The 26,274-nt window shown below is 30.9% G+C and overlaps 2 protein-coding genes across 2 annotated transcripts; both read right to left on the bottom strand.

Moving 5' to 3' along the window:
* Nucleotides 1-8,481: 8,481 nt before the first annotated feature.
* On the bottom strand, nt 8,482-17,107 carry LOC137832192 (pyrophosphate--fructose 6-phosphate 1-phosphotransferase subunit beta). The gene is made up of 16 exons (XM_068640226.1): nt 16,756-17,107; nt 16,526-16,687; nt 16,288-16,409; nt 14,591-14,644; nt 14,375-14,481; nt 14,041-14,146; nt 13,476-13,539; nt 12,516-12,604; nt 12,231-12,362; nt 11,916-12,086; nt 11,703-11,818; nt 11,385-11,496; nt 11,146-11,230; nt 9,248-9,292; nt 8,941-9,009; nt 8,482-8,755 (listed from the first exon to the last, which is right to left on the bottom strand). The coding sequence occupies exons 1-16, from the start codon at nt 16,928-16,930 to the stop codon at nt 8,679-8,681; spliced, it is 1,686 nt and encodes a 561-aa protein (XP_068496327.1). The 5' UTR covers nt 16,931-17,107; the 3' UTR covers nt 8,482-8,678.
* Nucleotides 17,108-18,788: 1,681 nt separating this feature from the next.
* On the bottom strand, nt 18,789-24,624 carry LOC137832191 (uncharacterized). Its single transcript, XM_068640225.2, has 3 exons — nt 24,228-24,624; nt 22,448-22,573; nt 18,789-20,386 (listed from the first exon to the last, which is right to left on the bottom strand). Exons 1-3 carry the CDS (start codon nt 24,525-24,527, stop codon nt 18,833-18,835), a joined length of 1,980 nt encoding a protein of 659 aa, XP_068496326.2. The 5' UTR covers nt 24,528-24,624; the 3' UTR covers nt 18,789-18,832.
* Between the last annotated feature and the right edge of the window lie 1,650 nt (nt 24,625-26,274).

Genomic DNA, 26,274 nt, shown 5'->3' with positions numbered 1-26,274 from the left:
AAAATCAACTTGTATATAAAATTATATATTTATAGATGATCTAATAACGAGTTATTTGATAAGTCAATAAATTATCGCTAAAATATACTCTAAATGACTCTAATATCATATAAAAAAATATACTTTAAACTTAATTCAGTTTTACAAAATCAAATCATAGAAAAAAGTTTGTCTGTAATTATATATTATAAAATATTTTTATTTTTAATTGATGTGTGATAAAACTAACTTGTCTAGCCACCAATATAAACTTAATGGTTAATTAATTCAAGTTCGTTTTTTTATGAAAGAGTAATCAATACAATAAATGAGTATTTTACGATGAAAATAAAAGTATGAAAAATGGTTAGGTTAAGACGTGAAGGATGAACAACACAGTGTCGAGTTCATGCACAAGTAATTTGAATCACGATCATTCGTTAATTACGGTTGCTATTAAACGAGTCTCCCTTTCTAGTTTTATATTGTTTGTTAAATTCAGAATGACTGAGAATTTATAAAAATAATCATTTTCACTATCTTTTCCGTTTAACTTTTGAAGAGAAGCATCGTAGAAAAATAAGGTAACCAAACATTAAATCCTAGTGATCCTTTTCAATTTTGGTGCAAAATTTATGCACAATGATATTAGTCCTGATTACACCTACTCCAGACACGAGAAAAGACAAAAGGCATTGGAATTTAGCTCCTGATGCAAAGTAAAGAGATCTTTCTGATTTTTTTCCATAAAATATTACAACTAAACAATATAAGTAAGAAGAAAAATTAAATTGAATTGTCAATTCAAGGCAGCCTGTCAGTTTGTCACAAACACTTTTGATGATTATTGTTGGTACATGTTTACCAAGAGGGTTCAGTACTTAAGTACTTTAATCTTAATTTAATTAAATTACATAGATTTTATGTGCAATTGTGTAGCACTTAAGTTCTAATCTCTTTCCTTTGTCTCCCTCCCTCCACTCAATTAGGTACATACAGGGAAAATAGAGAACAGGGGAACTTTCAAACATTCATAGCAACACCATGGATCTTGCAAGTGATTAGGATAAGCCTAAACCTTTTCAGTGAGTTGTAAAGCTATATATTTATAGTGGCTTAGGCACCAAATTAGGTCAATTAATCTTCTTTCTAAACTTTTGCTTATCTATTTGTTGAACCAATTATGGTTTCAGTGTGTTTCCAAGATGTTTCGCCAATGTAAACCCATTTTTCCTTAGAACTTGCCTTATGAAGCTTTTCCCTTTTCATCTACGTGTATTCATTTTCATAAAATGCTCTCTTCCACCAAATAATGGTTCAACATTTTTATGATAAAAAATATATCTGTTTCAATTTAAACACAGTTATTATTGAGTGTATGAATCAAGTGACACAAAATTAGTGGTATAGAATATGAGTGAAATAATAACTGTATTAAATATCCAGGACAAATCATTATACATAAACTCAAACACACATGTAAAGAACCATTCATCCACCATTTATGGTGTTCAAGATTAAGGTTTTGAGATAAAAAACCAGAGATCCTATATATGAAACTAATTAAGTGTTGGAACAATAGTGTGACAGTTATATTTAGATATTTTTTATTCTTTTTTTCCAAGTAGAATGCAATATTCTAGATATGGAGGTCAAGATTAAACACATGAAGGAAGTATTATATTATTGATGTGATGTGTGAAAGTTAATTTATTCATTGTTAGTTAATGATTTTAGTATTTGATAAAGTTAAATTGAAGTTATTGATACTGTATAAGAATGCAATTATTTCAATTGGGAAGATCATAGTTAAAATCAAAATAAGGATATTACTATTTTAGAAAAGTCAACGACTTATTGACGAAGTTCCCACAACCAGTTTCCACCTTCTTCTTAAGGAAAGAAAAATAAAATTGAAGTGTTACTTAAGAGTTAAGAGGAAGGAAAGAGACAGAGCAAGAGGAAGAAGACGATTTATTGGGAAAGATGGTGGGAGGAATGATGAGCTTACCAAGATTCAACAAATGTTGCTTAAAAACCAAAAAAAAGACAATTTATTTATTTATTGATGACAACATGAATATTGGTTTTTATTAATTTGTTGTTGTATATTGTAACGAAAATGTAATTGAGTTTGCTTAGATAATAGATGTTGGGTTTGATTTGAGATGTAACACTAAGAAAATTGGATATTCTCACCAAATGTCAAAAATCTTAAATAATAGACAGAAAAACTCACTGAATCTTAGATTATATTAAAAAAATATCTACGAGTACAACTCTATTAATAAACGTTAGACCAATTTATTTAAACTTAAAATCAGTGTTGTTAAAATAAATAAATATTTTTTAAAAAGTATCTAAGAAAAAAAAACACTAATTTGTCTAAACTTTAAATAATTTGTTTATACAAACCATTTATTCAGACGCATATACGATTTACATATTAATATAAACTGATTGTTTCATTAAACAATTTTTTTTTTTTAAAATGAACACAAATAAGTTGGTCTAAGATTTGTTTATTAAAATAACTAAAAAATACTTACTTTAAAAATAAACATATTAAAAATAGAATTTTGATTATTTTTATTTTTTTTAAAATAGTCTTTTATATTACATGGATAAAACCCATCAGTTTTTTTTTTCAATTTATTATCAAGTTATGAAAAGACTACACAAAAAGTTGAAAATGATGTTTTTAGACGACAATTAAAGAAGGATTCAAATATCAGTCATTTTACAATGAGAATTATCTTTAATAATGTCCACTTATATTTAGGAGTGACAAAAACAGTTAATTTAATTTGATCAATTTTGTATCGTTAACCTACATCAATTTTAATCTTCCAAACAATTGCCTATATGTTGTAATAAAATTAATTTAATATTAAATAAATTGAGGACATATGTGAATCGAGGACATATGTGAATCGAGGACATGTGAGCTCTGATACACCAATGTTTCAACACTCAACATAAATAATTTGAAACCATCACTAATTATTGGAAATGAAAAAAAACCAAATATAATAATTATTATCAGTAAATTTTATTTGAATATTTAAAAAATAAAGTAATTAAAATAAATTTATTGATGATAAAAATATTAATAATAAATAATTGTTCAAAATTTAATTTTATACACTTATATTTGTTATTTGGACCTATGAAAATAAAGTTGCTTTTAAAAATATATATTTTTTAATTTAATATTTTTGAAATGATATAATAATAATGACAAAAATGTTAAAAATGTATCTTGTTAGGCACATAGAAGTATTTAGTGAATTAAAGTTGATGGTGAGAATAAGAATTGTGGAAATAGTAGCAATGAGGATAAAGAGAGTTATTAACAAAAGTAACTGATTATTTATTATAACTAAAGACCAAATTCATAATTTTTCTTGATTTTAAATTAAAATTCATTTTAAACTGTATTTTTGTGAAACTTGTCTTATTTTAAACATTGCATTAATAACTAAAATTAAAAAAAGAAACACCCCAACAAGAGGTTTACTTGGTCGAAAATGAAAAATTGTTGCTACCATTAAATGGAGTGGAGTCCATTTTCATGAAATAGTTTCCTTTTTTAGTTTAGAAGCATGCATATGTACATATACAACACATTGCCTGACGTTGATTCATTTTAAAATAAAAAGTTTGGTTGATACCTAACACTAAAAATAATTAATTTATAACTATAATTTGAAATAAAATATTATATTATCATAAAATAATAATTTATTTAGATATATTAAATTTATTGTTGATTAAAAAAAAATTAGATACATTAAACATGTTTTTATAACATGTATGTAAATGATTATTTAAACAAAAACTAATATAGTATGGATTGGAGGAATTAGTAAAGTGATATAAGATTTGACTTATTATGGTGAAAGAGTAAAGAGTAAGACTGAGAAACAAAAAAGATGGTCCATAGCTTAATTTTAATACCATAAAAAAGAGACTTTAAGTTTAAATTAACCTTATAAAATTGACTTATAAGATAAGATTTGCACTCATTTATATACTATAAAATGTTATAATTTATAGTCAATGTGTGATCTCTAACATGTGTTGTTTATTTTATAAGATCATTGTATTTCGTTCATGTGTTTCCTACCATCCACCAATAAATTTAATGAGGTTCAATCAACTTTATTGTCAGAAGTCTTGTTGGAGATCCCACATCGAGATGATAACATTTCATTGTATATAAGTGAGTGCAAATCTCATTCCATGAGCCGGTTATATGGAGTTGAGTTAGACTTAAAGTTCATCGTAATATGGTATCAGAGTTATCTCGAGCCTACGAGCTGTCAAATTTACTCTAAAAGAAAATTTTTCTGATATACATGTGATAAATCTTGAATTACAAAAATAAATATAAATATCTAACAAAGATTAAAAAAAAAAACATGCCACTCTTATTTTATCTGAAACTTTCTTTTTAATATTTTTTATGTATGCGGTCATAATTTCTTCACCAACATTAACTTAAGCAATTATTGAGGATATGCTTTGGCAAGAACGAATTTTTCAGAGTAATTAAGTTAGTTTACTTGATAGGTTTTGGCAGTTTGTTGATATAATTGGATTTGATTTAGGTTGTCTTGTTACCTCTGTTTTGGACTTGTGAAGACCATCATCAAAACATGTATTTGGGAATTGCGTGTAGAAATGAACCAATAATTCAAAATGTCAAATGACTCGAGACTGCCACAATTCCAAGATACATAATCAGTCCACAACAAAAAAGCATCAATACAAACAAATCAAGAACCACCAAATTTCAAAACAAAAACACAGTAAACTTGCATGGATCCATCCTTTCTCGTTTACTTTGAAATTTGGTTTTTATGCACAATCTTGAAAAACTTGAGCCATGACAGGAACATCAAAAGTTCTCCAGAGGAGGAGGTAGAGATCGATTACACATCAAAGTTGTCAGGTGATGTTCCATAACATGGTAAGTGGAACAGTCCAAAAAGCACATATAAATAAGCATGGCATGTGAAAGAACAAGGTTTGCACACAGAGGCACCCATCAAGACCAAAAGATAAACCATGGCATGCTGTGTAATTTTCAGTTTCACACATTCAAACCAAGAGTAACTTACTCAGTCAATGGAGCAACACATCACTGATAAAGATACCAATTCAGTGCTAAAGATAACAAGTGAAGCAGAAAGCATCAAGAAGAATTGAATGCTTGTGCTTATCTTATTACCTTCCAAATCACCTCAATTAGTGATGACATAGGACATGCAGTCACACACCATACCCCCCCAGAAGCTTAGTGTCATGGACCCAACCCAACCCCATGTTGGTGAGACATAAAATAAGTCATGTGCTCGGTTCAACAAGTCCACTACACATTTATGAGTCAAAAAACTTTCAAGTTGTTTAACTTAATACATGCTTAACAATTAGTGGTGGTGCTGAATCAGCATTTTCTCTGGCTGTATCTGCATGGATGAATGTGTGTGATGAAGGGATAGCGAGAGATGGTTTTTTTATGTGCATTTAAATATTTGACTAGGAACCAAAATCATAAAGTGTCAATTGATTTGTCACAGACACAGCCAGCAACAAAAGAACCCTTCCCCTTGACCCAACTCCAAGCCCACCACGTTTGATCGTCAACGTCTTACTATCTCTGCTGGGTCTGTGTCTGTGTAGTCACCCCAAAAAGTAGAAACCAATCTTTCATAATCCCATCATAATTCGTTGAATCTTATGATTCCCATCTTCATATCTTTCATGTAACCTTCTATACCATGCCACTTGTTCTCATCTCCACTCATCAATGTAGAATATTTTAGTTCAGAATTTTATGGCAGACACAACTTCTGATGAACCCTGCATTATGAAAATCAGAAGACATGACTTTTATTTTATCAAGATTTTTTTGCGATTTTTCCCTGAGGTAACTATGTTTGCATGTAAAATGGTTAATTTTTACCTTAATTACTCTCAAATTCGAGTCTTACTTTAAACCCTACAAAATAATGATATCTAACTTGAACAAAATTAAGTAACCTAAAAATACTTTTTTTCATTTTATTTCAGAAACGGATTTTCTTCTACCCACCTTATTATACACTTAACATGAATATTGTTAATGACGTAGATCTCACATCGACTGTGATAAAAATATTTCATTGTATATAAGTGAGTGCAAACCTTATTCCATGAGTTGGTTTTATAAGATTGAGTTAAGTTTAAGGTTCATTTTTTAATATGGTATTAGAATCATTTAAAATCTATCATAACAAGTGTTTGTTACGCCTATGTCACCGACCCTTATCGAACATCGGAAAGGATGTTTTAAAAAATGCACTTACTTTTTTTTTTTTAAGATGACATTAAATTACAGTGTTTTGTTTTATACAGACAAAGAAAAGGTAGTAAATTGATGGAATGATATAACATTTTTGCAAAGTTAACCCTGTTATTAGTATTTTTTTCTGATAAAAATTAACGCGGTACAACAATATTCTAGAACATATTCTTGTGAATATAAATGAAAATAATAATAATAATAATAATAATAATAATAATAATAATAATAATAATAATATTACATTAAAAGACAAATATTATAAAAAACCTTATTATTTAGAAGTTCAGATTTCTTTTAACAATATACGTGTTATAGAACCAAGAAAGTATTATTAAATAACAAGTGTATGCATTGATAGTATATATTTGTTTACATTATGGTCTAATTACAAATCGAACTCAAACAAAAACAGTTTTGTAATTGACACTGTAAAATCTTTTAGATCCACCATACATATTCATTAAACTTGTCAATTTTATAATATTTATTAAAATATTATGCAGTTTCTTAATGTATCTCCGATCTTTCATATTAGTTATCTTTTCATAATTTATACTTCTCTTTTGTTGTTTTCACTTCCCTGTATATACTTAATAATATAATAGGAAAAAATATCCATGTTTATTGTTTTATCTGTAAGTGAAATATTTTTTTTATGATAAAAACTTATATGTAAAATTTCACAAGATAACTTACCTTAAATAATATATATATATTCAAACAATTGGATTTATAAAATTGTATAATAGAAGATAAAATTTGATATATCTATAATGTGTAGAATGCAACAATTAAGTTAATCACTGTAATTGTCTTGAACATATTACGTGCATCATCATCATCATCATCATCTGTTTGGGTGACGATCGTAACAGGAATAAAAACATATATAGCACACAGGATATATTAAGAAAAAATACCATAATATCAAAGCACATATATTCGAGTTTTTTTCTTAAATATTATATTTAAAAATTATCTAACTAAACCCAGGTTCACTTTATTTACCAAATTAAACTATTTTATTGTTAATGGTTAGAATTCGATAATAGGAGATTGATTTTTAATCAATATGAATAACAAGGAAGCTTAGGATTATTTTTTTTCCAACTAATGTGAATAAGGTTTTTTCGACTTATGATTGTTTTTGGTCCATACTAATCAGTTTTTTTTAATTGACGTTAATAAAACTATTTTACCATCCAAGGTAACTTTAATTTTTTTATTAAAGTTTATTTTTTTAGTTGATATTGTTAAGATTAATATTATTTCAGTTGAATATTGATGCCAAACATATTTAATTTTTTTTATATATACCTGTAGAGACAGTTTTTGAATTGATGGTTACTAATATTATTCAGTCATAATTTCTGTATTTAATAGAAATTGAAATATTCCTTTTAAACAAAAAATTTAAATTATTTTATCTAAACAATATATTTGTGAGATTCAATAATGAAAATGATTCCTTCTTGACTTTTCTAAAAAGTGGAAAGTTTAAGGTTAAACATAATATCATGTTACCACTCACTTAACTGAACCGACAATGGACTAGACAACCGAAGATATTTTCAAAGGTAGTTTCAGTAACAGTTTGGTTTATTTATTGAATGCTTCTTGCTCGTGTACTATTCTTGCAAAACACGTAGTTTTACTAAAGAGAAAAAAATAGTTCTAAACTTGAATTTTGGAAATAGACTTTGAAAAAAGAATTTCCCCTTTAATAGAAAATGTTACAAAATGTTAAAAAAATATACAATAAGGATGTAAAATAATATGCATGATGAACGATTAATTAAAATGCCAAAAATGTCAAATTATTTGCAATTGTCGGACTGAACTTGATTATACTGCTATAATCGAGAATATTAAAATTTTACAAAACAGTAAGAAAAAATGAGAATATTTAACTGAGGTATGGACACAATAAAAAAACAAAGTGAAATGACAAGGGATGTTGATGAACACATGCAAAGACTACTAAAAACACTAGAATAACAGATTAGGTAAAGAACATTTAAGATTTCATAATAAGTAGTATTTTTGAGAATTTAGTTTTACTAGAATAAGTGCATCCAATTAGATAAGATTTCTTTTGTTATTATTATTATTATTAACTCAATGACCAAAATCAGGCAAGGTCAGGATGGTTGTGAAAATAAATTGCCCATGTTGAAAGCAACTTGAGAGATGAACAATCAAAGCTCATCAACTAACACGAACCATTCATTAGGTGGTGAGTTTCAAAAGTAAACTCAAACCCTAGCTAGTCTCAAAATATTTTATTAAAAGAACCCAAAAAAACAATATAAATTGCCAACGTCAAAACAAGGACCTCATATTATGTCTAAGCTTGTGATTCAAGCTCCAAGAGTAGAGTGTGATTAGTTGCATCAGATCCTGGGCCAGAGAATTGAATTGGACCTACAAGGAAAATCATCATTATCATGAGCATTAAACTAATTATGTTGCAGAGAAGCAAAAAAAGTTGATTTAAACCGATAACATTTTTCTAGTCAACTTGAATACCAATATTCACAAAGCAAAAAAACAAGACTGGGTGAAGCTAGCAGAAACAATAGGCGAAACATTAGTCACATATAGCATACCTGGGCTGACGTAGCAATTCTTCAAGGCCCATTCATCCCGCAAGGAGGCAAACATTTTGAAGGGTGCTCCTGAGTGATCCAACAAGAAATATCAGAAGCTTAAAGCTGCAAGCGTTATAGTATTTAATATTCCATACTGTTTTTCATAATGTCTTTTGGACCACATTTGAACATATGAAATAAAATATTTCACCCTCCCTTCTTTCATTTAATTTTTCTGGCTCAACATGGGTAAAAATGTAGTTCGCATACCACGTTTGTGGACTATTGAGCCCAACAAAGAATGTTTTTATGAATATAAATATACCTTCAAGCTCCACCATTGCCTTCTTGATCACAGGCTTGAATTTACCTGCAAAGAAAATTACACATTCGTAAACAGTTGAACAAAGCAGTCACATAAATGCAGTGTATACAAACTTTTATGATTTATATAACCTTGGCAATATGAGTCAAAAATATGCAGGGGAAGAATACTTCGAACTAAAGCACACTTTGATTTAACTATTTTGAACTCAAGAAAAAATACACCGAATTATGAATAAATATAGAAATAATCTGATTTTTAGGCCACATTTGAGTAAAATCATAAGGTTTAACAAAAGTCCACTGCTTTCAAAACATGGGGAATAGCAACTGACAACGTAATTCCCTTTTACAAGTATATACTAGCCACCACTCATCATCAGCCCCGGGCCCAGACGACTCGATAATGGCCCGTGCTTGGATGATTCAACATCAGCCTGAGCTCGTTCGACTCGACATCGGTCCGGGTCCACTCAGCTTGACATCAGTCCGGGACCAATCAACTCGACATCGGTCCGGACCTGGACCATTTAACATGGGTCTGAGCCCAGACGACTCGACATCGGCCCGGGCCAGCTCGACTCAACATCGACCTGGGCCCGCTTCACTCGACATCGGCTCGAGCCCGAACGACTTGACATCGATTTGGGCCTGGACGTCTCGACATTGGGTTGGGCCTGCTCGACTTGACATCGGCACGGGCACGTTCGACTCGACATCAGCCCGTTCGGCTCGACATCGACCCGGGCTCGGGAGACTCAACATTGGATCGGGCCGGCTCGGCTCGGCTCGACATTGGGCCCGGGAGACTGGACATTGGCCTAGGCCAGGGAGACTTGACATCGACTCGCTACACACGTTATCGACTCGGGTCCGTTCGGCTTGACATCGACCCAAGCCCGGGAGACTGGACATTGGCCCAAGCCCAATCGACTGGACATTGACCCGGGCTCAGAAGACTCGACATTGGCTCGGGCTGGTTTGGCTCGACATTGGCCCAGACCCGGGAGACTCGACATCAGTTCGGGCCCAGCCAGAGCACAATCTACTTGACATCGACCTGGGCCCGTTCGACTTGACATCGGACCGAGCTCAAGAGACTCAACATTGGCTCAAGCCCAGTCGACTCGACATTGGCCCAAGTCCAATCGACTCAACATCGGCCCAGGCTCGGGAGACTCGACATTGACTCGGGTCTGTTCTTCTCGACATCAACCAGGGCTTGCTCAGGTCGACATTGGCCCGGGCCCAATTGACTTAACACCAGCCTGGGCCCGTTCGACTCGACATCGACCCGGGCCCAGTCGGCTTGACATCGACCCGGGCTTGCTCAGCTAGACATTGGCCTGACCCGTTCGAGTCGACATCAGCGGGGGGTCGGGGCTCGACATCAGCCCGGGCTTGCTCGGCTCGGGCCAGCTCGACTCGACATTGACTCGGAAATGCTCAGCTCGCCAACGGCCTGAGCCCGCTCGACTCGACATCGACTAGATCGTCTTGGCTTAACTTGGATCGGGCAATTTAAAATCCATCCCAAAATACAATTTGGATAATCTAAAAATGTATCCAATTTATATCTAATCCATATCCATTTAAATGGATTGGATTTAAAATCCAAAAATATGGATTTGGATTTGAAATGAATCCATTTAAATGGATTAAAACTAATATGAATATGGATAATTATGGATTGGATTTTGTAATTTGGATTTTTTGCCCAGCTCCTATATTTCTACAATCCTATATTAATATAAAAATAACTGTCTAATAACTTCTTAATAAAGAACTATAACTGCATTAGTCAGATTTTGGCCTATCAAATTACAGCAGCAGCACAACAGAATATTGCACGAAAACTAAATCAGGGTATAGCAAAAGGTCACAGATAAAAATGCAGACCATGTCTCCTCTCCACGTCCATCAGTAAGGTGAGTGCAGTTCCACCAACAGTCCATTCTTCTACTGGAGCACTTAAATTCCCAACCTGATCAAAATGTCGAAGCAAGTTAAAGAACTAAGTTGGTGACTTCAATATTACAAAACCAGCACAATTTCAAAGGACAATCAATTATCAACACCAATTAGTCTAAGATAGATAAGTAGGTATCAAAAGATAAGGCATGTAAAGAAGCACAAACTGATGATATAAGTCCAGTCTTCCCACTATGGAGGAGGGCTCCAGCGCCATAACCCAGAGCATAGCAATAAGTAGCGTCAAAATTAGTAGGCAAGCCACATCTCCCTTCGTAACTGCATATTTTAAATTTGAACCGGTAACCACAAACTCTTACATATAGTGTCATTGAAAAGATCACGCATAACATACATATGACCAAAATAAATTTTAATCCAAGTAAAGGGGAATAACAACACGTACCTGGAAACGTTTTTAGTTTACATCAATATATATTAAAGTTTACTACTTACAAGAATAATTCAAAAATTAGATAAAATACCCGAAAAAGTGGGATTGCCCTCTAAATTGGCCTTTGTATTTGCCTTCTTCTCTTCTCTTCTCCAACTCAGTCTCAACCATTTGAATAAGCATTTTCTCTGTTTCTATCTTGGCAACCTATATGGGAATATAAGAAAGATTAACATTGATGCTGATTCAAATTCCATAGAGGAGACAAACAAACACAGCAAGATTGCACCAGAACATTAGGCACCTGAACATTTCCATGTGGATCTCTTTCAAGCATCAATTGTTCTTGAATTGCTTGAGGTAAAAAATCAAAAAGCTTCAACGATTGATCACTGAGTTTCTTCTTCCATAATCCACCCTCATCCACAATATCATGGGCAAGAATTTCATTTAGTTCTCCAATAAGATGCTGGACCTGCCAACAGCAGAATATGAAGAACAAATAGGTATCATCAGAAGTGTGTTTCATACTGATTGTACATGATCAACACTGATACATAATCTCTAATACACAGAGAAACATAGGTATTTTTTCTCTTTTGTGAAAAGCAATAGATACCTCAGGTATGAAATCAATTAGACCTTCAGGGATAAGAATGACACCATAGTTGTAACTAATCTCAGCTCTTTTACAAACGACATCAACAATATAGTCTGTGACATTTTTCAACGTCAGCTTCTTTGCAGCAACCTGAAATGTGTACTTATGGGTTAACCAATAAAGGGCTGATTTCCCATTAGCAAACTCTAACCATAAGATTAACATGGAAGCCTTTTCTATATTGATTTCATCAACCCCTAGCATGTATGAACAATAGATAAAATGATCAAATATATGACGAACCTCTTCTCCAATAATTGTAATGTTTGGATGAGTTTGTAAAGCACATTCCAGCGTAATGTGTGAAGCCGCACGCCCCATAAGCCGCACAACTGCAGACAGATAATAGCATGTTTTATTGTATGAAATCTATTCAATAATGAAATCACACACATTTATGATCGATAGATATAAAGGGAGAGAGTTGTTGGCTGGTGAAAGTATGATGCCTGTTATATGCCATATAAATTGAAGCATCAACTTCTAAAGGAACATCACATTTTACTTAGGTATTAAACAAAGAATCTCAACAAAGTATAGAACTTTCTTTTTATCAAATCTGATTATGAAGGCTTTGATGATATTCCTGTAATTGTCAATGATTCAATAAAAATTTCACGAAATTATTTAAACCCTTCAACAGCACAAAAACGTTTTCATATAATTTAACCATTTAAGCGAATAACAAGTCAGAACCACAAAAATCAGCAATCGTTATATACAAGAATAATGAATGACTGAATGAACTAGACATTTCTCACTCGGGTAAAATGTGGGATACCATATAAACAAAGTGGTGGCAAAAAGAATAGATATAATCATCTTTCATGTCAATGTTTTGGCCTATGCTTAATAAAAGTGGTGAAGAGAATGACAAATGTTATGATTAATTTCTTATAAAAGGAGATAGCATGTGTTTCATTTAGATACATTTAGACATTGCGAAACGAGTTAGATATCTTTTTAGCCGTATCAATCTAAAACGAGAATTCAAATTATGAATTCAGGTCTTCACATGATACAATAAGAACAGATTATATAGCACAGTTTCAAAGTGCAAAATGTTTAAAAAGTGAAGCAGTCCATATATTTTGTAGGAAAAGAGAAGCGATCAAAACAGTAGAGAATAGTATCTACAACTTTCAAAGGCTTCAGTATTCAGTTGCTATATAGATCTAAAGAGTTTCTCAATTTTCTACTTACAATGGTAATATTTTCCAGTTGATCGGGCATCTATCATAACATTTCCAATCATTTCAGAATATATCTGCATTACATTAACATAAAAATAGGAAAATAGTCAGGTCATGTAATCATGTGCCATATACATAAAAGGATATCACTATATTATATAACACTCATCAATTAGGAAATTTGCATTACTAAATTAATATTTAAAAGTATTTCAAGTATAGAAATATTGAAGATTCCACGTTGACTAGATAGATAAGACTAGTTCATCAGAGTCATTTAGAAGTTTATCCTATCGAGAGTTCTTGGGCTCATTTACCGCTATCCGGCCGCTATTGGATACCCATAAATAAGGTACGTTAGAGAACACACAGATTAAAGATAATGTCAACCTCAAGAAGTTTGTAAATATCATAATACTGTCGGAAGTTGAAATCATAAAAAAAAATGGAAGTAGAAAATCCATCTCCAGAAGAAGGCCTAAGACAAATACACATTTGTAGTATTATTTAAATATGTAGAGTACAGACCAAAAACATATAAGATTATAAATTATAGAGTGCATATCATCATTCACCTTGCAAGCAGTGTCAAACCCAAAACTTGTGGGAACTTCTTTGCATTTCAAATCACCATCAATGGTTTTAGGGCATCCAATTACATGTGTTTTCAAATTTTTGCTCCTGCATGGATCCATGTTAAAGCATTGAACAATCGGAAACATTGTACACATTCATAATTTAAATGTCTTCTTCGAATGTATATACTATTATCATCAACTAAACTATGTAATAAAATATACTGATTAAAGGACAAGGACCTTGAAATGTAAATAAAAAACCAACGAGAAATCATTATTCTATATAAAAACATCCAAGGAAACATTATAATTTATACCAGCCAAGACATACCTGAAGTTCTCAGCAAGGAGGCATGCGTTGGTGTTTGAGTCATCACCACCAATAACAACGAGCCCATCCAAGTCTAGCTTCTTAGCTGTTTCTTCGGCTTGTTTAAACTGTATCATGTGATGTAAGTAAACTGAATTACTCTTTAGACTTAAAAGAAGATATGTAAGTACTGTGATGAATTGATTGAAAACTAAACATGTAGCAACATAAAACTACCTGCTCTGGAGTTTCAATCTTGTCCCTCCCACTGCAGATCATATCAAATCCACCCTGCCAACAGAAATTATATTTTTAGATGTCAAATTTCTCTGACAACTGATTATAAAAATCAATACTGGTACTCTTACAACACATTATGACGACAGTTTCTACACACTCATTTTCTTCTCTCTATCTCTAAAGCATGGAAGTCTCATCCCAAATGCTCAGATTTCAAATGTGTTATAACTTATAACGCTGATTTAATAATGTTCTATTCTAATATCTTGGGACTAAACTAAAAGCATTCGAGTGTATGTTGTTTTAATAATTCATAGCTTATTTATATAAAAAGCTCCTCCGCTAATCTTATAATTACATAATCAAGTTACCATTTTACTAGCTAGATATTTTTCCTAACTAACCGGGAACCAATATTTAAGGATTCCGATCAAATAGAGAGATGTCATAAATTTTGAAAACAATTGATCAGGTAATAATTGAATTTCTTAAGTATCCATTTCTGACCATCTACACTAAATAACAATACAAAACTGACTTTATTCGGAGCATTTTTCCATAATCCGATCATATATACCGGTGTATTATCGTAAGAAGTATACAGCTCCTCAGTCTCAAACCAGCTAGACGATAAAACTCAAGTTTTACATTCATATATATATATATATATATATATTACTATATCAGGATACGCAGCTCGTATGAGGATATACACAATTACTCAGTCTCGAACCGACTAGTTGACGCGACTCAAATTTTAAACACATAGATCTATTTATTATCGTATAAAGAGTACACACTAGACTAATGAGACTCAAATTTCAAACACACAAATCATTAACAGTCTCTCAATCTCAAAATGTACTCGAATTTTAAACGTGTAGATTGGTTTATTACTATATGAGGGTACAAACAAAGCCCCTCCCTCTCGACTAAGTATTAAACAGATAAATGGGTTTATTTGCGTACGAGTGTACAACAAACATTAAATATGAACCATTCTAACCAACAGTGTGAATGCATGAAAAATCAATTGCAGGAATCCAGATCACTATCACACCCCTCTTCCGGTCTTCTCCCTCCTTCGTGTATAAATTATTTTAACTTTCATAATACCATTATCCTTAAAAAATATTAATTCGGTTTATAATTACCTTTTATTTAGTTGAATTGAAAATTAAATATTTATATATGTTCTCGGTTATTGGATTAAAATTTATAATTTGTATTAATTTTAGTTTATATTTTAAATAGAAAATGATTTGTTTATAAGTAATAATGGTTGAAATAAGTATATATATATATATATATATGAATAAATATATTAACAATATTTATAATTACCAGTGTAACAACATGTATTTTTATTAAGTTTTAAAGTTTATATACTTTTTAGTTTGAATTTAAGACATGAGTCATTTGTGTTGTCCAACAATTTATTAATAAAAAGCAATTACAATTTTGAAATTTTGTTTTTGAAAAAATAATTTAACAAACTCCATCGCAAACATAAAAAAATGATTAAAAGAATATTATAATAATAATAATCATAATTATTATTACTATTATAATTGTAGTAATAATTATAATTCTCCAAACAACCATAAAGCTAGCAACGATAAAATTTGCACATCTCTAAAATCCAGCAGAAGAAATAAAACAACATTCAAAAGATGTAACAGAGAAAAAAGGACCTGATTTCTATAAGGATAAATATATTCAGAGGTGAGTTCAACGTATTTGCACTTCATAATGCCAGCGGGACCACCTCTGAAACCATACAACGTGCTTCCTGGTGCACGCTCTTGAAGGTAATCTAAGACGCATAAAACAATAAGAGAAGTTAAATCTCAAAAGAGGAAGAAATGCACGTTTCACTGAAACAGAGTTGAAAGATTTGAAAGATTTAAAAGATTTGAAAATGAGCGTTACCGAAGATTCCGGAAATGACATTGTGGCCTCCAGGGGCCTGGCCTCCGGACAGAACAACCCCAATCTTTAACTTCTGGTGCGTCTGCGCCACACGCGGATCGCTAGGCACCAACGCCACGGAAGGTTGGCCGAATAAATGTGGAAAGAGCTTGGCGATCTCGTCTGCACGAGCGCATTCGCGATGAGAATGATGGAGAGTTAACGGATCGATATGAAGGAGGGAGACTGACCTGGATTTCCGGCGGCGGAGCTTGGAGGACCGTCGAGAAGGGTGAATGGATGTTTGAGGACGGAGGGGAGAGGGAGCGCGTGGTCCACGCGCTTCTTCTGCACCTCGCTGTAGACGGAGGAGAGGCGTCCGGTGACGGGAGCGGAGGGGACGGTACCGTTAGGTACGGGTGCCATTTGGTTTGGTTGCAGAGAGAGAGAGAGTGTGAAGTGGGAGCGTGAATCTAGAAATGAGAAATGTGTTTGGTATGTTTTAAAACAGCGGAGAAGTAGGTTTGAAAAGGGTCTTGAATATACCTATCCGCCGCTTTTAGTGAGTGAATGTAAACCACACTGTCCTTGTGCCACCTTGGCAAAATCCTCACTTAATTTCGGAGACACTATTTTAATTCTGTTTAATTATTTAAAATTACGTTTCCTTTTAACCAGAGAAGGAAAGAAATATAGAAAGTGAAAACCATACAAATACAATACTACTGTATTAAAGATGCTTTATGTAGAATTTTGCTTTTATATGAAACAAAGTTTTCGGACAATTGATGATTAAGGTTAGTTTTTACAGAACTTAAAATTGCGAAACATGGTCATCCGAAATGATCTTTCTTATTTTGAGTGAGCAACACCCATCCTTCACCAATTCAAGGAAAGAGCTCACTGCTCACCTAACTTTGAAGTGATTAAAAATTCACACCTAACTTTGGTGGATCTGCTTCGTGTGAATGGGTTGGTTGGACAAAAGGGTATATTCTTGTTTTTACCCTTTTTAATAACTAGGAGTGTTACAGCATGTTTGCTTTCACATTGCAACAAAAATAACCTTTGTTATGAGTGAAACTACAGTTGTCGATAACATGTTTTGGTAATACAATGTACACTTAATTTTCACATCTAAGTAAAAAGTTTATAGTTCTAACTTTTAAGTTCAAGAGCAAGTTAGCGTCTTAGGCTTCTCTTTGTAAAATTGAATATACAATACCGTAATTTTATAAATATGTTTATGTACAAATATTAGCGTTTCTTTTATTTTTCATTCCTATTTGTTTGATGGTTTTTGTTCGTATATTTTTAAAAAAGATGGCTTAAGTTTCTTTTATTAGTATTTGATGTCATTAAAGACTTAAAAACAAAACTACATAAGGAATAAAAACAAAAATCATCTGATTAATAAAAGTCGGTCAGTCTTACAAAGTATTAATACAACTTTTATTAGAATAAACAATGTGAAAAAGTTGGATTGACCACAAAACGTTGAGAAGAAAAAATGTCCACTTTTAAGTGAAGTTGTATCGGATCCTCCTTAAGTTGAGTTGGACTTATTTAGGCTAAGTTGGGTTAGATTGAGTTGAGTCTATACCGGGTCAAATTGTGTTGAATTCATTTCAGATTGAGTCTAGTAACATTCATATCGAATCGAGTTAAGTCAAATTAATATTTATCCAAGTTAAGTTGGTTTCACATTGAGCCAAGTTAGATTCACATTGAATTGAGTAGAGTCTCAATCCTTGTCGGGCCTAATCAAGTCGGGTCACATCAAGCCTGGTGAGTTGGGCATCGAATTGAGTGAAGACCTTTAAGATAACTCAAGTTCAGCTAACGTTAGATCAAGTTCATATCAGACTATAGACTATATGTTAATTTAAGTTGAAACAAAGTTAGTCAATGTTATATCCATATCAAACAATGTTGGGTCGAACTGAATTCAAGTTAAGTTTGAATGGTTCAATCTTACAAAGTTAGGTTGAGTCTTAAGTTTCCAATTAAGTTATTAAAAATAGTAAAAATTAATTAATGATCAATATATACTTAATGTAAAAATATCATAAAATCTAGTAAAATTTAAAATATATTCAAGAATTAATTAAACTATTTTAATTGGCCAAACTCACTTATTTGATAGATAAGTGGTTTGAGTTGATATATAGACAATGGTTAAATTGATAACTCGAGAAAAAATAAAAATGCTAATGCATTGTAAACGAAAGTATTATCATTCTTTGAAGAAAATATCAATTGAGATATCAAAGATGCACATAAATTAAAATGAGTAGAATATGTGTAGCAATCGAGATATTTGGGTTCTCAGTCCTTTCCAGAAGGGGTGACTTTGAAATTGGATTTCGGAATACCTCGCGGCCATTCTGTACTCCCTCTCATCCCACGGATTATGTGTGGGTTGCTGTTATTATTGTATGCAGAGTTTCCTTCTTCTAACAGTTCCGAGTGTTTCAAGCTAACTTCAACAGAATCTTGACACTGAGAAGTACTACTCCCTGCATTCTGAATAGGGCTTCTTGGAAATCTATGGTTGCACTCCTTTTGTTTGTGCCAACCACCACCTGGCCTTTTATATTGAGACGATTTTGATGAAGAAATCCTTTTTTCACCGTTGAGGCATGACCTTAGTTGTTTAGAGGTAAGAAAAGCTTTCCTCTTTAAGTTTCCCACTCCTGTCTTCAAAGATTCCAAACATGCCTTTTCACTACATTCTGCTTCATCACAACCAAATATGTCTTTGTCTTGGTAAATATGAACAGAATAGGTGTCTCCTCTTTGTGCCATAGGGCTACACTTCTGATCCTCACTATAGCCAATAGTTTCCAATGAATTAGTTTGTTCTAAACCAATATTATAATCACTGCAGGGACTTGTATGATGAATAGGACTTTTATTCAACACTTCATCAGGACTGTCAATGTGTACGTTGCACAAGGGACTAGTAAATGCGGTAGAGGAACCTGCTTTGATCATACCCTCTTCTGTGTTGTCTTTTCTAGTTATCTCCTCAAAAGCGGAAACTGTAACATCTGACTTTGAGAAATCATATGAAAGCTCCACGATGCGTTTGATACTTACTGATTCAACTGTCTGTTTTATCAACTCAGCGTCCTCTAGTTCAGTGATGTTTATTTCCGCACCCTTTGATCTCAAGAACAATTGGAGAAAAGCAATCAACTGGACCATCTGATTGTATTTATCTTCAAGTAAAAACTGCGCATCAGCTAGCTTCATTTGTGAACGTTCTTCACGCCATAGCTCAGTCATTTCCATCATCTCCCTCTCTTCTTCCACTTCCTTGCAAATCCTCACGGAATCGCTTAGCAGTCCCTCAAGCTTAGCCGTGTCTTCCCTCACTTGCATGGCTAATTCATTACACACTTCCTCTATCGTTTTTCTTTTTTTCTTTTCTTTCCTGTAGTTTGTCATGCACTGCTTGGAAGATATCTTGGTTTTAGCCAGTTCATGTACCAATTTAGCATTCAATAACTCCATGCTTTCTCTACTTCTTCTTTCCCTTGACAACTTGTCTTTTAAGTCATCTAACACTGTTTCAATCTTCTTGCATTCTCTACACTTCTGGAACACCTTTTCGTCTTCAAGATTCTGCAACATTTGTTTCACTATTTTCTTAGAGGACTTCTGTGTAGCTTTAAGTTCATTGATGGCCCTCTGAGCGCGTACGAATTCTAGCAAATTAGGGATGCCAAAGCAATGGTCACCAGCAACTTTTTTGTCTTCGACATGCTTCATGCCATTAATCATAGTAAACTTGTTGAATTTTTCATTTTTAAGGGCAGGGTTCCATTTTGTTGCCTCTTCTTTTGAACACTTGGGACATTGCATTGAAGATTCAAGCTGAGGAAAACAAATCACGTCAAGGATATATAGATTTGATTGTGTATCTAAATTTTGTTTTCAAGAGGCGAAACATATGATGATATATTTAAGTTCCAATTCGTCTTTTTGCTAATTGGTTCGTTTTTATTTTATTTTTAGTTTACAAAAATATTTGAAAGAGAAATTTTATATTGAGACATGTCTTTATCCAGTTCTGATGTTGGGATTGAGCTGGCTAAACTTTTTTATAATAATAAAAAAGAAATCTAACCATTTACTTATAATTATTTTTAAAAAAATATAATTTCACAGCTCACGGAGTTGTGCAAAAATTACGAGGATAATGATATATTGATAATCCTATCTTTTTATACAACTACATTACAACCCTCAATATTATTATTTTAATATTTTTCTATATCATTTAATTACAAATTTATCCTTTATTATATATATATATATATATATAAATCAATCACATCAAGAATTGTATACAACTCTCATGATTGTCAAAGTATCATTTCTCTTAAAATAATAATATTGGAAGTTGTAGGGTTGGTATAAAAAAAGGAAAATGATACTTTGACAATCCTTTTAAGTTGTATACACTACAAGAAAATCATGAAATAGAAACCAATTTCTAGAGACCAAAATAATTAGTTGTAATAATAACCGACCATTTTAGAAACTAAAAAAAAAATTGGTTTTTAAATAAGTTTATATTATTGTTAAATAGTTTCTAAATTGATATCTAATTAGCAATCAAGGGTTTTTGTTATCAAATTTAGAAACTAAATAATTGGTAGTTAAAACATGGGTTTCTAATTAGATACTAATTTAGAAACTATTTAACAATAATAGATACTAATTTAGAAACCAATTTTTTTTAGTTTCTAAAATGGTCGGTTATTATTGCAACTAATTATTTTGGTCTCTAAAAATTGGTTTCTATTTAATGATTTTCTTGTAGTGATACAACGCTTGATGTGATGAATTTAGAAATAAATATATATAATAAATGATAAATTTGAAATTAAATGATATGAAAATAATAGTATTAGGAGTTGTAATGTAGTTATATAAAAATTGTGGGTTGTCAATGTATCATTATCCTGGTTCAAAAAATCTACATTGACAACCAACACTAAAAATATTGGTATCTAAATTAGATTCTATTATTAATAAAAAATTATAAAGTAGTTTTTAAATTGATATTTAATCATTAGTTACCAAAATTTAACTACTAATATTTTAGATTCTAAATTAGTCTTTATAATATTATTAGTTAAAACCTTAGCTAGTTTAAATATCAATTTAGAAATCATTTTATAATTTTTTTTATTAAAAATAAAAATCACTTTAGATACTAATATTTTTTTAATCTTTAAAATAGTATATAATTTAGTCAATATAATGATTAGTTATTTGTTGTCTCTAAATTTGATTCTCATTTAGTAATTGTCTTGTAGACGAGCTAGTTGTAAAAAAGTTGTAAACAATATCTAATGTGATTGTTTTAACAAAAAATAATATATTAAAAAATAAATTTATAATTAAATAATATAAAAATTATTAAAATAATAATATTGAGAGTTGTTATGTGAGTGTAACAAATATAATATAAAAATTATAAATGTATCATAGTTATTATTTTAATCAATAATTAAATAAATTTATACACATAAAAAAGAGAGAAAATTGAATTAACTTCATTCGTAGAAAATATAAGAGAATCAATACTTTCAAATTTATATGGGTACAACATTATAAATATTATATATTTTTAAAATGTAAAGAAAATAAATTTTAGATTAGAAGGAATTTTTAAAAATATACCATAATACACTTATGGGTAAAAAAACAATTGTTATAACAGTCATGGTTCAATTGTTGAAATATTATTGTTTTTATTTCATAAGTTGATTGAAGAATAGTAATAGAACTTTTACCGGAGATCTCAAACCTTAGATACCATTTTTGTGAATAGATAATGGTGTGATGAACTTTATAATCTAAGTTGATTAAAACGGCCTTTTTAGATGCAAAAAAAAACAAGAAGCATGTAAATCATATATATACCTCTCGTCGAAGTCCATTTCTTGAACGCAAAATGGTTATTGACTTCATTTTCTGACTTTTTCTCTCTTTAAGTTTTTCTCCACAATTGTGACAATGACGAAACGTGGGCTTTATCCCGTTAGCGAGCTGAAGGAAACATGCGTTTGGAGAAGACATAAGAGACATTGAAAATAGGAAAAGAGAGAGAATGACAGTTATAACATAGCTAGAACATAACGAAAGTTTCTAAACCTATTCTTATCTCACTATAACTATTATAAAATTATTAAATAAAAATCACTTTTAAAAATAAAAATTAATTAATTATTTTATTAATTAAAGTAAATATTATTTTAAAATATAAAAAAAATATTATTATCTAATTAGTATTCTATCATATATGCTGTCTATTTTGGATAACAAGAAAAAAAAAATCTATACATGCCGAATGTAAAATATAAAAGAACCCTAGTTGATGGTATCTTTTGCTAATTTAAAATGCTAATAATGGTTCGCAACAATTCATTGCGTCTGCAGGAGTTATTTTTGTACTAGCGTTTTCAGTTTGGTTTGGCAGCAGCATACGTGCATGAACTCAGAAGAGTGCTACTTGCTACAATGAATGCCTTAACTGAGTCCAAACAGGTTATGTACGCATGTACGGACAACAGTTCGTTGACTTAGTTCCTGCTAAACAGTTTTTTATTATATATTTCCGAATCGGATGTTCTCGTTTTACTTTCCTGAAACTATTGTGCAAAGAAGGAGGATTAACATTTGTCTTCGCAGATTAAATCTTACTGATATTTCTGCTGCCTTTTATATCAGCGTTGTTGTTGGTTTAGCAAGTTGGAGTATGTTCTTTCTTACATATGTTGTTGATTTTTCTTATTTTATGTCAATGCTACTACTTGTTCATGTTGTTTGATGTATTTGGGTAGGTATTTATCGCACTCCGTATTCAAGACAATAAGATTTATCCTCACAAAAATGAGTTGTAATTTGGAAATTAGCACTGCTGGATCAAGATAAATTATTCTTTAAAATTTGCCAAATGTTAAAAAATATCTTAAAGTCGGGGCAAGAAGATTACGCTAAAAAAAATACAAAAACAAAAATTTAAGCTAATATAATCGTGATCAATATTCCGTTATCAAAGTAGTTTAAACTTTTGTTTTGTGTTTTTTTAGGGCAGGCTTTGGTTTTATGATCATTTTGGCATTTTGTAATTTTTAAAGGATAATTTATCTTGACCCATCATGATATGATGTGTACTTTCTCCATATCCATCTCAATATATATTAAAGGATGTTTTTTTTTTAACATATAAATATATATCCAGATGCAATTGAAAATACTGATCAGAAAAACAAAAACAAAGCCTTTTATACTAAATTGAGAAATACTATATTATAACATCCTCTCTTTCAAAGTCTTCTAAAAAAGCACATCTTACCAACAAATTGCATTTCTTATTTAAATATACATTCATAATTTTATTATTTACGATAAACTGGCAATAATAATAATAATAATAATAAAATAACTAGTTAGAACGTGCATTAATCATTATAAATTGTCTGGCTAGAAAAACTGGCTAGTTTGATACGAAAAGCACAAAAAGTTGACTAAATGTGATATATCTTTTCTTGATTTTAGAGAAGTGTCATAAATACAATTTCTTTCCAAAATATAGCTGGGTTGGAGTTTTCCATTTCAGCCTTTTTACCAAACTAAACCAAAGAGAATACTCAAATCGAAACGAAGTCATGGAAATTGACACCGTACATATTATATATACCTGATACCTGGACGAAGGCAACGATGGTGCAGTTGGGAACACGTCACCGCTCATAAACTGCCACTGCCACCACTCTGCAGCGAGCTTCCTTGCTGAAATCTCGTTTTTCTGAAAACCTTCCCAATATTTGACAGGGGAGGTGCTGTTACCCGTAGAGTTTTTTTTACTGTGTGACCCTCTGAGGCGGAAAGCTATGGCAATGCCGGGATTTCGGTGTTTCCGGCGACGAGGAATTTGTGGTATGAGGTTGTGGACGGAGGAGATGATTGGGTCGGGTGGAGTATTGTTGTTGGAGGCCATGAAATAGTATGAGAGATATTGTTTATAGACATAAATGTTGGAGTTGAAAGCAGAAGCAGAAAGAAGAAAGCGAAAACATGGGAGAAGTTAGTTGGGAGTTTCGGTAATCATAATGTTCCTGCCTCCAAGTAGTCACCAGCACCCCTATTTATTTCCCTTCATTTGCATGGATTTCATACTTTTTACGATACATTTTTTTATGTTTTTCTAAGTTTATTAGATTTTAGTTTTGTTTTTATATTTAAATTTTTCGCTCTGATCTTTTTACTATTTTTGTCTGATCAAACGAGTCCTTTTTTCCTACTACTGTGTATTCCGTTTTAAGTGATGTGACTTCTGTTATATGCCACCATATTTATCGAATTAAGAGATCATACCTAAATATAACAATGTATTTAACAAACAAAAATTCTGGTTTCGCTTTTTTATGCATATTTTTTCCTTCTTCCATGCTAGAAGTTATGTTTTTATTTAGGAAAATTTGTAGAAAGTATTTATTTATTGGAAAATACTTATTATATTAAGGATTTTAAAAGTTAATATTTATTTTTAAATAATTGAAACATATATGCTCATTATTTTTTTATCTAATTTAAATTTAATTTATTTTTACAAAATCAACTTGTAAGGTAATAATTGTTTCTATTTTTTTTTTATAAAAAACTTTCATGTTAATTGTTTCTATTTATATATACTGCAAATTAGGAATCTTTTTATTACTAAAAAATATTTTAATATTTTAGTGAACGTGAATTTTTTTTAGGTGACAAAAGTTATCTCCTTGTGAAGCTTTGAAGTTTTAGTATATACATTAATTATTTTATACCACCATGAGGTATTGGATTATCTGATTAACTTTTTGCTTCCTTTTTAGGAAGGGAATTTGCCTCTAAATTAAGCTTAACTTAAGAAAGTGGGTTCACATTGAGCGATCATAGAACTACCTTGTGGAATCGCATTAACTGTGTATTTCATATAACAAATTTACTGTTTGATATCACAACTTAGGAAAGATTTAAGTTTGTTGATGAGAATTTTGGATATTTGTTGTAGGTGATTTTAGTGAATTAATAGAGTAAGTTTGGAGTGAGAAAATTGTGTAAAATGCAAAGAAAGTGAGATATTTTTTTGTACTCTAGGTAATTTATTACTTGGCCACCATTTATACATTTCGTTTTTCTTTATTTTTAAATTATTATAATCAATTAATAAATAATATTTATATATTAATAATTATTTTCTAATAAATAATTCATTTTCTTCTTTTAACTATTTTTTCTAGTAAAAAATATTTATATTTTAAAAGATATACCAAAAATAATTTTTAGTTTATACAAGAGAGAATTTTTAATATATATTTTTATTTAGATTAAATTTTTATTATTATTTTTTAAAATTCTAATTTTATATTTTAAAATTTTATTTTTTATTTTTTTATATTGACTTATTTTTTTTTAACTATTTTATTACCCTTATTAAATCCATTGCAAATTTTTCACTCATGTTTTACAACTTTGGATTTTCCATCCTACAATTCAAACAACCTTTTGATTATTTTCAACAATGAAAATATAAGAAGTAAAGAAAGACATAAAAAGAAAATAAATCAAGAAAAAAAATAGAAAAATGTATACATATAAATTTTTGGGTTGATTTACGAAGTTACCCATAATCAATTATGTTAAAACAAACATAATTAAAATTTTATCCTATAGCATAAATAAAACGAAAAATGTAATTGAACAAC

The sequence above is a fragment of the Phaseolus vulgaris genome, chromosome 6, assembly GCF_051622355.1.
Source record: "Phaseolus vulgaris cultivar YP4 chromosome 6, ASM5162235v1, whole genome shotgun sequence".
Lineage (NCBI taxonomy): Eukaryota > Viridiplantae > Streptophyta > Magnoliopsida > Fabales > Fabaceae > Phaseolus > Phaseolus vulgaris.
The sequence above is the reverse complement of the archived record's forward strand: the minus strand, read 5'-3'. Positions and strand labels throughout refer to the sequence as shown.